The sequence below is a fragment of the Canis lupus genome, chromosome 17 (genome assembly GCF_011100685.1).
Source record: "Canis lupus familiaris isolate Mischka breed German Shepherd chromosome 17, alternate assembly UU_Cfam_GSD_1.0, whole genome shotgun sequence".
Classification (NCBI taxonomy): Eukaryota; Metazoa; Chordata; class Mammalia; order Carnivora; family Canidae; genus Canis; species Canis lupus.
The window spans coordinates 29,043,072-29,058,706 of NC_049238.1; the positions used below are offsets into that span (position 1 = coordinate 29,043,072).

The following is a 15,635-nucleotide window of genomic DNA, read 5'->3' on the forward strand; positions in this document are numbered from 1 at the left end:
GGGGTTTTTTTTGTACCTCAGACATTCCAGAAAGATATTAAATATAAATGTTACAGATGAATGCATAAGTGTTGGCAAACTTAAGCAAACTGTAATCTTAGATATCCACAGAATATCTTTAAAGCTGCTGCTTTCTTCTTCCACATGAGATTGTTAGTAGAGAACATCCCTTCATATCCGTCACTTACTCTAGTTTGCCATTCAGCAAGTGGGGATTGGGGCCCATTGTTTGCCTACCACTCATCTCAGCAGGAAGTGACTGTAGAAATGAGGAAGGCACAGTTTCTGCCTCTAGGAAGCTCAGAATCTAGCTGTCAGCAAACAGCCACAGTGCCTTAGGATAAGTGAAGGGTTTGTAGGTGGGAGAAAAAACAAGTAAACGTTGAGGAGAACATGTTAATTGGTCACAGTAAGATAATTGCAGGTTTCCAGGTGAATGGGGAAAGAAGGGGATGGTGCTTTCTCAGAGGAAATAGAATCAGCAAAGGCCCACCAAAGTGAAAGTACGTGGTCTACTAAGAGAATTGAACTAATTCATGTTTGTGGAGGATCTACTGTGTGGTAAGTCCAGCTCCAGATGCAGAAGATAGAGATGTGAACAAGACAGATCCCTCCCAGCCTGGAGCTTTTGATATAGGGAGACAACATGAACAAAATTAGTCATAAAACTTGTATGATGCCAAAAGAAGATAAGTGCTGTGCAGAAAAACAAGGCAGAGAAAGAGAACAGGGACTGTGTGACACATTTGGTTTGCAGTTTTAAATAGAGTGGTCACGGAAAGTCTCGCCGAGAAATGGGGTATGATCAGAGACCTGAGCAAGTGGCTGCAGGGGGTGTGGGGGAGAGTGTTTCAGGTGAAAGGGACATTAGTGCCCAGGCCCTAAGGCTTTTTTGGACTGGAAAGAGAAGAAGTGCTGTCTGTGCAGTGGGAAGTAACCTAGAGGTTAGCTGGGGCCAGACATAGGTCTGGTTTATCAATAAAAGGGTTCGACTTGAGGCTGTGGGCACGTGGGAGCCAGTAAAGATTTTTGGATAGTGTTGGGCACCTGGGTGGCTCAGTTGGTTAAGTGTCTGCCTTTGAACTCAGGTCCTGGGATGGAGCCCCACATCGGGCTCCCTGCTCAGCTGCGGTGTCTGCTTATCTTTCTGCCCCTCTCCCAGCTCATTATCTCTCTCTCTCTAATAAAATCTTAAAAGATTTTTGGATAGTGTTAATAATCATTACTATTGTCATCACTGAGATTCCCAGACCCAAGTACCCAATGTCTCAGAGCTTGGTGTCTATTAGGCATAGGGGTCCAATTATTATACCAAGGAAACTCTAGTTTTATGAGAAATGTGCAAATATATTTTCAAACACATTCTTACAGGTTCTTCATCTTTTTGTGGTCTTGTTATGTTTACTTCATATGGTCTATTTCACATGAATCTTAGGGATTAAATCATTGCTCTGTAAAATCATTGTAACTCCCAAAATATTAATGTTCATTTCCTGACCTATCCTAAGGTGAGAGTCCTGCTTTTCATTGTCCCCTAATCTACATTTGCTTTTAGGTAGAGTGTTCTAGGATGGATTTCAAGGAATTGATGCCTTTAAAAGTCAGTATATCAGATAGGCCCTATGTTGGTGAGGTTTCTTAGAGGCCACAGTTGTCTCTCTGATTTTCATTTCTAATTTATTGCATTACTTCCCACATACAAGTATTATAGCAGTGTGGATTCTGATGATATTCTAAGAAAAAAAACGTCTAGACATATACATCAATCTTCCATGTATGATGAAACCAGGTAACAGTAGGATATTGTAAACCATGCACATAAAACAGTGTTCGTTGAATATTACTGACAAATTGTGCTTTGTTTCCAGGCCCAGGTAGCAGGAGATTCATGGCATGTGTAGCAATAAACAAGATCAAATATAAAGATAAACTTGCTTCATTGAAGGAACTTAAAGGTTTGGGAGTTTAAGGCACAGTATTTAGGAATGATATTTCCTTGACGAACGATTCTAGAGTTAGTGGTAAGGATGAAAAAAAAATCATTGGAATTAATCTTGATCATTCTTTTGCTTCTTACCATCTTCCACTTGGTTTACTTTCAAGAATTCAGATAAATTATTAAGGTAAAGTTCACCGCAGTGCTCAAGTTGATTTATAAAAACATTCCTTACAGGGTGATTGTTAACTGATTCCACAAAATTATTATCCTGAAAAGATTCCTTAATGCTACTTACAGATCATTACACCTTTTAAAAATCATCATTTGCACCTCAAGAGTGTTGCTATTTATTTATTTATTTATTTATTTATTTATTTATTTATTTATTTATTTTACTAAATGACTTTTTTTTTTTAAAGATTTTATTTATTTATTCATAGACACACAGAGAGAGAGAGAGAGAGAGAGAGGCAGAGACACACAGGCAGAGGGAGAAGCAGGCTCCACACAGGGAGCCCGATGTGGGATTCAATCCCAGATCTCCAGGATCACACCCCGGCTGCAGGCGGCGCCAAACCGCTGCTCCACCAGGGCTGCCCAGTGTTGCTATTTATGAAGGCATTGTTGGCTTAACAAAGAAACCCTTGTTTCTGGGATGATGGTGCAGTTGAGATGATATGTCACTGAGTTTTCTATTTTGATGTTTCCAAGGGTCCTCTTGCAACTCCACTCCTTTGGGCTTGGAAGGTGTCGTCATGAGGCTTCTGCCCCTTGGGTAATGACACCAACTGTGGGTCTCTAGGCCATATTCACTGGAGATGGGCTTCACCAGAGTAACATGGGAAAAGTAGGAGTGTTCCTCCTTCCTTTTCCCTGATGCTCAGGTCCTCTGAACTCACTCAAACTTGAAATTTTGCCCAATCCTTTGAGCACCTTACCTCCTTGTTCCTTTAATTCTTCCTCTCATGGGCTTGATGATAGTCTCTGCAGAATTCAGGTTTAGGTTGCTGAGCTTCTGTCCTTAGCTAAATGTGTTTGTGAGAATTAAGCGCCTTGTCTAGTTCTTGGCACGTAAAAATGTGACTCAATAAATATTAGTTGTTATCAGATTCATTTCTGGGGGGTGTGTGTGTGGGGGGGGTGAAATGTGCCTTGTTACCTGTGCTAACTGTTCAGCTAGTATAATGAAAAATTTATATCCTTTAAAGTGCTTATTTTCAGAATGCCATGTTCATTTTGTTGTTCTTGTTTGAAATTCTGGTCACATTTCTTCTTTTCATTCTAGTGGTTCACACTTTTGGATGAGTGCAATCAAGAAAAAAGGCCTTCCCATATCTAGTCTTCTCTTTTGCTTTCGGTCATTTGACTAACAGATTTTAGGTTAGGGCATACATTAATATTTATAAAATGGGACCGTGCATTATTCATATCCACAAGTACCTTTCTGGCAAGAAGCATTAATTTGTGTCACATTATCTCATTATGGTCATGATAGACGAAAGTAGTAGAAAGGGGAATAATAGACTTTATTTACTTAACATAGTTGAGGTATATTCATTCATTTAACATGTCATAAATATTTATTGATATGTGGAAGTTTTGGTTAATAATGTTGAGGTTAAAAGAAAATTTGAAGTAGTATTAATACTTTATAAGTAGGAAGATTGGCATCCAAAGATGTTTCTTTCTCCCCTTACCGCCAAACTGACTTTCCAAAAAAAAAATTTGGCACTGAAAGATTCAGATTGCTCTGTCCTCTAACCCATTCCCGTTCATTCCATCTGCAGGCACTTACTTTGTTAAGCTAATATTTGCCAAGTCCTAAAGTCACCCAGTGATAAAAAGAAGAGTAAAACTAGTTCTTTAGCTTCAAAGAACCCACTTTCTGGTGGAGGAGATTAGATGAGCAATCTCATGATACTGCCATAAGTGAAATAATTTTAATAGGTATACAATAGAAGTCCCACAGGGGAAAAATGCTTCATTCAGTCCCTATGGAGTGGATGATACCTGCAGAAAGCGTTAATAACTGAATAGAAACTTTCAAAGCAAGTAAGCTTTCTAGGCGGAGAGAACAGTTTGTGCCCAACCAGGGAGTCAGGAAGCAGCTTGGGTCATTCAGGGAGCACGGGAGCACGTAGTCATGAAGTATGGTGAATATTGTGAAGTGGGGAGAAATGGAAGAGGTGAGGTTGAAGAAGTGGATTGGAATCAAATCTAGATAGACTTTGTCTTCCGTGCCCAGGAGTTGGCTGGCCAGATATTGGACTTTATTTTGGAGACCTTGCTTCCCAGCTCCATATCCTTAAGAAGTTCAGTAGGGCTATTCTTAGAACATCCCACTGTGCTTTTAATCCTCATGCACCTCTGTAGGAAAGCAGAGCACTGTGCACCAGGTACCTAAGAGATGGCTCATCCCGGGCTTTAATCCTCGAGGGCTTTTTGAGTATCTAGGCAAAGGAAGGAAATGGACATAGGCCTTCCACAAGATACTGTTTTCCCTTGGCCAAGGTGTATTAATTATTAAGCAGCAGTTCATTTGATAACTGAAAACCAGTATTCTTTGAAGCTGGTGAAACATGGAATTACATATTTTAACAGACATTCAAGCTCGGAGGAGACTGTATTACTCCATAATGACATGCACCTGAACAGAAGGCCAGTTCAGCACTGTCCAGACATGGACCAGGTGAGCAGGCCTGAGATTTTCCTTAATAAATATTGGGATCTAGGCCCAAAGTAGGAGAAATGTAACGGAGTTAAGTTTCTCACCATAGAGTACAAAATAATTGTAGCTCGGGAAACGTTTCTATGAACAAACCTTCATGATTTAAAAAAAGTTTCCAAAATGTAATCATTTAACATCTGATTTTGAGTGACTTCCTGGTAAAACACCAAAGAGAAACTGATGTGAAAAAATATATATTTATAAGGGCACCTAGGTGGCTCAGTCAGTTAAGTGACTGCCTTCGGCTCAGGTCATGATGCGCTGGGGTCCTGGGATTGAGTCCCACAGGGAGCCTGCCTCTCCCTCTGCCCCTCCCCCCTGTCCATGCATGTGTGCTTTCTCTCTCTTTCTAATGAATAAATAATAAAATCTTTAAATAAAAAAATAAATATTTCTGTGTCACAGTATCTGAATGAGTTGACATTCAGGACTGTTTATCATAAGCCATTTATGAGATGTCTTAGTAATCTTTTTGAAGAGCCAATTTTTAATTTTGTTCATCACCTCTGTTGCTTTTATCTCTGTTACATTGATTTCCCTCATACGTTTATGATTTCTACCCTTCTTGTTTCTTTGGACTTACTCTCTTGCTTTTTTTCTAATTTCTTCAGTTGAATGCTCTGCTCATTTTTTTTTTTTTACCTCATTTCCTGTGAAATTTCCCTTTAAACTCTGCCTTCCCTGTTTCCCAGCAATGTTGACATAATATTTCTATTGTTCTTCATTTTTAAGTATTTGGTTAATTTACCTGTAATCTCCTCTTCTTTAAAAAAAAAAAAAACAACCTTTTTATCATAGAAATTTCTAAGTCTATATAGAGGTAGAGACAATTGTAATATGACATTGAACCTCTACAGTTATAAATAAATTCATGGCCAGTCCTGTTTTAATATATTGAGACGTCACCTAGTAAATCCTCTAGGACTGAGATGTTAGAAAAGCCCTGCAAGGGGATCTTTGTCATAGTAAAAGCACCCTTGGCTTGCCTTCTGTGCATAGTGACTGTTTTCCAAACTTCAGACCGGTCCAATACATGAGAAACTGTTTTAAATTTAAATTGTGACCACTATAAGCATTTGATTCTCTGACACTGTTCCCAATAAATTATTAGCATTGGACAGTGTCAACCAAGATGGTAGAATCAAGGAAACATGAATATGAAGTCTAAAGGGACCTCAGGAATTGTCCATTACTCCTCCTTTCAAGTAATGAGAAAAATTGAAGCCTTGAGGGTTTAAATGGCTTGTTTGAGGTTGCTCTCCTCCTCTTCTTGTTTCATGAATTCCTTGCTTCTAGAGACATTTCTTGCCTTCTCTTAAGCTCCTCTCTGTTCCTCTTAGCTTCCTTATATCAAAAAGGAAATTAGTATTATTTTATTCATACATTTAGTATGATTTTGGTTAAAAGGGCAGAAAATTGTATTGTGAACTCCTGCTTCCTAGCATCTTGAATTCTTAGTACCTTGCTCAGTTCTTGATGTGTAATAGATACAATTATCTGGTTGAGGAACAGATGATTGGAAGGAAGGAAGGGAGGGAGAAAGGAAGGTTGATTGGTTTGTTGGATGGCTGGATGAATCTGCATTCTGTAGCTCATCTCTGGATGAGACCTCTTCTGGACCTCTTCTGTTAGATGTATTGCTAAGGTGTCTGACAAAAATTACAGCAGCAGAACATATGCATCATAAATTGATTTAGTGGGGGATCCCTGTGGCTCAGCAGTTTGGCGCCTGCCTTTGGCCCAGGGCGCGATCCTGGAGTCCCGGGATCGAGTCCCACGTTGGGCTCCCTGTATGGAGCCTGCTTCTCCCTCTGCCTGTGTCTCTGCCTCTCTCTCTCTCTCTCTCTCATGAATAAATAAATAAAATCTTTAAAAAAATAAATTGATTTAGTGAATTGGATCAGTCCTATTTGTTTTACAGAGAATTCCCCATTTGGACATAATATGAATCAGTGGTCATGTTTGTTTCAGAGATTTGCATCAGTTTAAGAAGTTAGTCTTCAAAAAATAGTTGTGAACATATTTTAGTATTCCCATTGTTTTCAATCCAGGCTTTGTCCACTCTGGTTTACAGTTACATATGCTTCACATAGTTTCATTTTGTGGAAATGCCTGTAAAACAGATTTTTGTAACATGAATCATTTCTACTGATAACCATAATTTTGCCCTTCCTGCTCTGCACTGATTACGGCACCAGGAAGAAAGGGAGAGGGAAGCACTGGCTTTTGGAACATCCACCTTAAGCTTGAAGCAGAGAGAATGAACGAATGAACGCTCACAGCATTAGATTCCTCCTTGAGCAGAACTGAATGCCTGATAACAGCCAGCCAGGAGCTGGGGGAGTTAAGAGCAGCAATTTTACATTACACTGGAGTTTCTAGGCTGGCATAAAAAGAGATGCCAGTATTAGCTATTTGCATCTTACTGTAGCCACAGGGATATGTGAACAGCCTGGAGAATTAATTTGATATATATTCCCAGAAGCTTCTTCTCTGCCAACAGAATTCCATTACTGTGAGCTTCTGAGTGTGTGCTGTGAATTTGTTTCTTGCCTTTTAATATCTGCTATAGCATATTTCTGGTAAGTGGATTGCCACATAATGGGATGTAGCTATATCTTGGTTTGGAGTAAACTCCATTAACCTAAGCTGATACAGGGTAGAAAAGGTAAGCCTTTGAGTATACAAATGCCTGTGCCTTCAGGAAGTCAGAGATTTTAGATGAACACATAGCAATGTGTCCAGTAAGTGCAGTCACACCTGAAACATTTTATTCCATATTAGTGGAATTTCAGACACCAGCACGCAGATGGAAAGATATTTTGAAGGGCAGAGAGGTGGAATCCAGGATTAGTCAGGCCAGGGTTGCCATGGCTGGTTCCTGGAGCTGCTGCTTCCCACATCTGGGGTCACATGTCTCCATACCTCTTGTGAAACCTCTTTCCCAGTGCTTTCTTTCCTCCCCTCAGGATTAAAACTCCTAACCAGCCCTCACATTTAAAATCTTTTATGTCAAATGCAGAATGAAGGCTTTTCAGGCATCGTTGAGAATACTGGAAGATGCTTTGTGAAACAGAAAGAACCAATCCAGGATAAGACTGAATATGGCTGTTGGAAGGACAGGTGTTTTTGCTTTGGCACCACATGTGTGCTCTTAAAACAAAAACCAACCTTCTGCAAAATCATTTACTAGGCTAAAAATGAAAGAGGTGTTGGGGAAAGATAGGATTAGGGATAGGTCGCTCAAAACCTATGGAACTGTATACAGAAAAGTTAAGTCTGGACAGTAAGAATCCAAATAAAAACACTGACACAGGTGGTAAGCCCCCCACAGCATTTGCATCTGACACCTGTTAAGCCACCTATAGCACAGCACAGCCCATCCTCTGCAGCCCTACTTCCAAGCTCCTATTGCTTCCTTCAGGGCATGGAACCTTGAAGACATTCACTTGTAATGAAGACCAGGTTCATCAGAATTAAATCTAAGATCCAAGGGTAGTTTCTTCCTCATGATACTTAAATACAGGGGGAAATATCTGTAGTTTTTTTCATTTGCATTTGCAACCTCCCTGGGTAGTTTAATGTCCTGGAAAGTTCAGCCAGTAGAACAGTCATTTCTCACACTGAAGGAAGGAATTTAAGATTATAAGCCTTTTCTTAAGGTGTTCGTTATTGCTGAGAGTTTTCCTTTCATTGTGAGAAAACTTACTCTTGATATTTTCATAACACTAATGTGCTGAGAAAAATCTTGTATGAATCAACACAACTTTTGCATCTTACTGACTTCATTTTCCCTTTTCCTGATTATACATTGGCTGAAGCCCACTAAAGACGCATGTCTGTTTATAGGGTAACCATTAGGAGAAGAGATACCCAGTATCCTTTGTTATTTCTCAGACTTGAATCCTATGCTGCCTTGACCCAGATGTATCAGCAAGACATGCTCTTTAGAATGGCAACCCCAGAGGGACCCAAGACCAGGGAGTAGACAAGGTCCAGACTATTTTCATAGCAATATTAAAATGTTTCTTTTATTCTGTGTGTCAACATTTGCCCAGTGGTACAAAGGCAGTGGTGGTCACACGACTGGCATCTTAACGTGAATAGAGGCAGTGGCACCAACTAGTGCTAGTCATTGCCTTTGTCTCACCACTTTTTATATTACACATTTTATTACCATTCTGGGGGATGAAAGGGGAAGTATGTGTGAAATAATTATGTTGCATACTGAAGTACTGTGGTTGAGATGTCTTCTAAGCATCCGAGTGGAGATGTCAGGTTAGTAGTTATATATAACTGTCTCTTCACTATAATACTTAACATATTTGGACATATTTGAACATATGTGAATTTTAATTCATACATAAAATTATTAGATTTCTCTCATATTTAGAGAAACAAATTTAACATGCTGATTTGATATCTTGCAGAAGTTACAAACTTAAAAATACATTTGCAAGGGCACCTGGGTGGCTAAGTGATTGAGCATCTGCCTTTGGCTCAGGTCGTGATCCCAGGGTCATGGGATCGACTTCTGCATCAGGCTCCCCACAGGGAACCTGCTTCTCCCTCTGCCTATGTCTCTGCCTCTCTCTGTGTCTCTCATAAATAAATAGAGAAAACCTTTAAAAAATACATTTGCAGGGGTATCTCAATTGTCATTTCAGGCTGGAGACTACATTTTGTCATATGGAGAGTACCAGGACAAAAGATTACTTGAAATAAATATTTAAAGTGCAATAATCCTGTTTTTAATTCCTTCCCCACCCCTCCACCCCCCACCAGTCCAAGGAGAAATCAGGAATCAGAGAATCAGAGCTTTCATCCTTGCATTCTATATATGGATTTGCTTAAGAGAGATTTAGAAACATCAAATTTGCCAAGCACTGTCCGCAGAACTGTTGTGCTCAGATTTGATTTCTATAATCAAACCTCACTAAATTTTTGCTTTGAATCCCTGTTGGTTGGCTGTCAAATTATCTTGAAGTATAATATTCTGTAATAGAAAAACATAAAAGCATTTGTCTCAGAAGCATGTTGTACTTGATCCTATAAAGTAGTGGTTGCTAAGGGAACTATTTGCCAAGAAGAGAAACAAAGTATTGGTTAGGGTGAGGGTAGAGAATTTAAAAGTTGCCCTCTCTAAAAAGAAAATAAAGGAATATAAGACATTTTGGGGTCCAGAGTCCACTGCTTCCTAACTGGACATGGTAGCTACCATTTTTTGAGGGACAGTCAGGCTTGGCTTACCTGTACATCTTCACACACAGCCTGTGCTGCTGCCAACAGGCTTCTACTGGAAACAAAGCAGGAATCAGTAAAGAGTCAGGGAGAGCGTCAACAGCAATTGCCTTTTAATTCTGATTCCACAATCAGAGAAAATGGTCTTCCGAGACAACACATGGACAGCAGCATTGACCGTAACCAGTAATGAAATATGTGGCTAGATAGGTAGCATAATACTATTATATGTAATAGTACTCTGCATATAGTTAACACTATACTAGGTTCTGGGGTTTAGGGGGTTCAAAGTTGGATGAGACCTGGCTCCTGCACACAAGGACTCTACCTAGTGGAGAAGTTTGACTTACATAAAGCCATTACCATAGGGGACTAGAGATCTGTGCACATGCCTGAGGGAGCGTGAAAAATAGAGCAGCTCATAGTGGGGAAGACTTCCCAAAAGAGCTTTTGAACTGGGTCTTGATGGATGAATCGGAGTCATCGTGGGAAGGCGGGAAGGGGAGGTGTTCTAGGCAGAAGAGATTCTATGAGCAAAGGTGTGGAAGCAGTTATTAAGGGTTTTAGTGAGAATCTTAGTGTGCTAGAGCACTAGGATATGTGAGGGATCGGTGAAAGAGGAGTCTGTAGAAGTACAAGCCGTTTCATGAAGAACCTATTCTTCTACCGTAGAAGTTTGGGCTTCCTTATTGGCAAGAGAGAACCATTGAGCAGGTTTGTGTTTTGAGGATGAGGATTCTGATGATGGCATGGGGGAAATGGGTAGTGGAGGGACAAGAGGATGGTGGCAGGGAGACAGGAGAGAGGATGCAGTCCTTCAGGAGAGGAGAAGGAGATCTTCAGGGAGTTCAAGTTCTAATGGAGCGAAAGGAAGTTTGCCGTGGGAAAAAAAAATCATGAGAATCCACTCAATTTGGTGATAGATCAATATAAATAATAGTAATAAAGATTTCTTCTCTGAATATGATGGGGAAAAAGAGAAAGGAGAAATAGTTTTCCAGTGGATCAAATATTACTTGATTTCTTACAAGTTTTTAAGTTCCTAGGTTTGAACTAACTTTGGCTACAAATTTGGGTATAAAGTCATAAAAATTCCTTCATGACAAATCTCACTGAACAGGATTACAAGAGTGGTACTAATAGCATGTTCAACCAATAAATGTAGAGATGGGAAATCATTTATGTGTGCCATGTATTATATATTATAGTTGAAGACTAAATTATCACCTACTTTCCCATGTAGAATTGTTTATTATGTTCTTTTCTGGTTTTCCTTTCAGGACAATTTAGTAATTTCATTGTTGTCTTGAAGGTAGGAATGTACCTTTGTGTGTTTAATGTAAACAGGAAAACATCTTAAAACATATTGTGTTTTGTTTAAACTTCTAAAACCATTTTACTAAGAGCTGAGACTTTGATCAAGTTAAGTGAATCTGACCTTCTGAAATCAGAACAGAAGAGGTTTTCAAAGAATTTGTGAAGCTCTTTGTATTATGATATCTTTCTAAAGACCCCTTGACAAGAAAATTATTTATTTTAACAAGGGAGAACAGTCTTTTGTGGTAAGTTAGTGATGTCACCAGAAGTAAAATTTAGCTCTAAAAAAACTATAGCCATCTGTTTACACTGTCTTCTATGAAAACACATTAAGATGGCTTTATAACTGCTTTCGTTTGAGCAACAGGCTTAAGATATCTTAAATTCAAGAACTCTTAAGAATTCTCTCCAGATATGGTTATCAGAAACATGTTTACTATTTAACAGGTAGTATCTAGTTTAAGACATGATAAAAAGTATGATTTCCTGTAAGAAGTGTTTCAACTATGAGGAATAGCATTAAGCATTGAGTCAGCCTATGGGTTTTTCATGCTTGTTACATTTGAGCTGGATCTCATGAAAGTAGTTTTGAATTCTGCTTTGTTTCTTAATAGTCTACGACTATTAAAAAAAAAATAGTCTACTACTATTATTCCATGACCAGGATAGTGATTTGGTCTCAGCTTCAGCATACGACTTCCTCAGCTTCTTACTAAGCTGTAGCCCTCAGTTTTGTTGTCATCTCTGGCTTTGGTTTTGGGTGGTGGTGGACATTATCATCTGAACTGAAATCCATTGGAGAATCTCCACCATTGTATGTATCCGTTCTTTTGGTGGTGTCTGAGGTTTTACATTTATTAGCTGTCTTGATGTATTAAGTTGCAGCTGTTTTAAACCCAAAGCTAGTCTTTACCTGATGGACTAAAAAAAACTGTAGGTATATTTGAATCAGATTGACAGAAGTGTTTCCTATAGTTTTATTGAAAGTAGGCAAATCCAGGAATCTTTGTTTAAAATAACACATAAGAGAAGTGGTGGTTTTTGATCATATGCATTTGTGTATGTGGTTATTTAATGTCTACATGTATGGCTGTATTTCCTTTTTCTCACTTATTAGGGAGTTGGATTTCATTCATTTGTCAAATTGCAGCCAAAACCACCTTTTTTTGTAAATTGGGGTGTCAATCAATATCACGTTAAACTTGACATCTTTGCACATTTTTGCTTTTAAACAGACCTTTGAATGAAGGTGCAAGCAAATATTCTGTGGTTGTTAATTGTTTTACAGATGAGAACTGGGATGATGACCAGCTGCTTGGTTTTGAACCCTGCAATGAAAATCTTGTGTCTGGCTGCAATATAATCAATGGGAAATGCGAATGTGACACCATTCGCACCTGCAACAATCCCTTTGAGTTTCCAAGGAAGGATATGTGCCTTTCAGCTTTGAAGAGGATTGAAGGTAAGTACTGATTCTCACAATTGTAAGGCCTAGCACTGTATACTATTGAGGCAAAGACACGCTTACAGGGATTGGTAGCTTTTATGATCCCAAACAAAATGCATAAAGTTGACCAAGTACTGATGTGATGATGTGTGTGAGCCTGTGCATTTGTGTTTCCTGGGGGCTGTGGAATTGGTAATGCTGTGGTCTCATGAGCAGGGTAGTTTATGCCAGCTTGCCTAGGTCACCTCTGCATTCTGGATGATTTCACAAGTGGTGTGCTTGAGATCGACATCTGTTGTCACCAGGTCCATTCCGCTTGATTTACCATAGCATGGTGCTCCATGAGGAGAGTGCTAATAAGAAATGCAGCTCATCTGGCAAGAAAGTGTGTCTCTTTAGCAGAGATGGGAGAATTGCACAGTGATGGTTAAAGGATTCTGTTCAAAGCTAAAGCATGGCAAAACCACATAGGTGTGGATAGGTCATGGGGTGTTTTGCCTGTGGAATGAAGTCAGAAATTACATTAAAATAACAAAATTATACTAATATGGCCTATATTTTTTGTACATTCCTGCATAAAATCTAGACAAAAGATTGGAGACTTAGAAGTATGATTCCTAGCTACAGTGATAATGAGTTGCATGCCCAGAGCTTGTACCATGGCTTGCAACCAGGATTAACAAAGAATAAGGCCCCAGACCAGCATGGTACTCCTATCTTAGCTCCATGTTCCTCTTGAGGAAAAAAAAAGAGCCGAACAAGACATTCTTAAGTTTACCTGTTATCTCTAAAATGATATCATCCTAAGATGGAGAGATTAGTAACATGATTTGGAATACCAAGGATTTGTGAGACCTTCTAAGGGCAGTATGGCAGGACTCAAGTTTTTTATTAAGTTTCCAACGCATATTTAAATGGTAATAAAGCATAAGAAATTTATAGTAGCTTCTAAAATAGCTTTTCTATCATATTTACCAATTTTGCTAAATCATAAAAAGAAATTACAGTAGGAAACAAGAGAAATAAAATTTTAGAAGTACAGAGCATGTTAGGTAACATTTAGTCTGGCCCTTAAATTTGAAAATTAGAAAATTGAGCTCCATGCAATTGGTCAGTAACAAGCCCAGGACTGACCATGTAAAAGTATTCTCTCAACTACATCGTGACATTGGACAACATGCTACCTGACTCAGTTTTACCATCCTGTGGCTCTTTACTCATCCTTGTCTCTACCTGATTGCTTCTTCAAAAAGAGTATTTTGCCAATTTTAACATATGAACTTGCGGGGATATAGATGAAGTGGTCAAATATCTATTTAAATATACATATATATATATATATTTAAAATCACACGATATAAAATAATACAGCAGTTTAGATTATCTTTGCCACAAACTTGGGTTTGTTTTTTTTGGGGTTTTTTTTTTTTTCAAACATTTTGGATGTGTCACTGTCACCGTCTTTGTTCAGACTACCTCCTAAGTCCTTTAACACCCTGTTCCCTGGCACACCCTCTTCACTGCTATCTATCCGACACGCAGCAGATTTCGAATCTACGTTATCGTGAGAAGTTTTGTTCAAAACTCAGTGTCCTTCCACATAAAAGTGGGACAGTTGCATTTTTAATTAGGGGTATATTTATGATCTTTACAATGTGGAGATTAATGGCATTGGTTTTTAAAGTGATTCTAAATAGGCTGTTTATAAGACCCATCACTTCCAATTTTGAGAGCGTTCCCTCAGGAATAATTACAATAGCTGATTAAATTTCTTTACTTTTTTTTTTTTTAACAGATTCTGTCATATGGCCTCTTATATAATCAAAAAGTAGAACTAGTTGATCTCATTTAAAGTTAATGTATCTTCTGCAACGAGTACTTTGTTTCCTCAAAATAAAGCACCCTGCAACATTCAAGATCTTATAAGAGGTCAGCATTAGGGGACAGCCCCAGTGGCCCAGCGGTTTAGCGCCGCCTTCAGCCCAGGGTGTGATCCTGGAGACCCGGAATCGAGTCCCACATCGGGCTCCCTGCATGGAGCCTGCTTCTCCCTCTACCTATGTCTCTGCCTTTCTCTCTCTCTGTGTCTGTCATGAATAAATTAAAAAAAAAAAATCTTTTTTTTTTTTTTTTTAAGTCAGCATTAGGGGGTTTCCTTTTCTGAGAAACAAGTTTGAAGGAGAAAGCCCCACTTTTATCCAAATGTATATTGCATATGAAAGAATAGTGATGATCTAGAACCATATACAATTGAGTTGTTGTTATTAGCAATGAGACTTGGAATGCTTCCTTGTATTGTGACCTGGAATTGCAGGGTAAGGTGGCGGGGAGGAGGTAGAGTCTGAACAATTTAGAATTTGCATGGTGGTGGATTCTAGGAAGGAGGACAATGTAGATAAAAGAATGAAACATAGAAGTGAGCTTTGCATGACTTTCATAAGACATGGGGGATACTGATCTAAAAGAGCAAGGTTTCATGTTGCTAGATTAGAGGAAATAAAGATGGGGAGCAGCCTGGGACTGGATGATGGAGTGTCTTCAGCATCTCAAAGGGAGCTCCAGCCTGGTGATAGAGGAACTATCAGAAACCATTGCAGGTTTGTGAGCAGAGAGAATCAGAACCTGGTGAAGTCCACGATGGGCTGATGAGGGTTGAGAGGTGATAATGGAGTGGGTTAGCAGGGGAGATACTGTGGTCTGGAGGCCCACAGAAGAGCCCTTTCAATTATTTAGATGTGGTGCCACTAGAGACTGGACTGGGGGCTAGTAGGGAAATAGCAAGGAAGAGATGGATGCACACCATTTTGCTGAAAGAATCTGCAGTATCTCCTAACAGATAGAGGAGGGTGGAGAATGCACAAAGATGATTCTGGGTTCCCCATCTGAAATAGCACAAGAATGATAGTACAAGTCACAGAGGTAAGGATACTTTTGAGATGTTTCTGATGAAGTGGAACTGGAGA

At 39.2% G+C, this 15,635-nt stretch overlaps 1 protein-coding gene across 3 annotated transcripts in view; it reads left to right on the forward strand.

Moving 5' to 3' along the window:
- Positions 1-15,635, forward strand: part of CRIM1 (cysteine rich transmembrane BMP regulator 1) — a 184,877-nt gene that overhangs the window by 27,057 nt on the left and 142,185 nt on the right. For 2 of the 3 annotated variants that reach the window (XM_038561256.1, XM_038561254.1), the window contains exon 2: positions 12,514-12,687. The exons of the other annotated variant lie outside the window; for it this stretch is intronic. In XM_038561256.1, the coding sequence (XP_038417184.1) occupies positions 12,514-12,687 (174 nt within the window). The remainder of the gene's footprint in view (positions 1-12,513; positions 12,688-15,635) is intronic. 3 annotated transcript variants of the gene reach the window in all.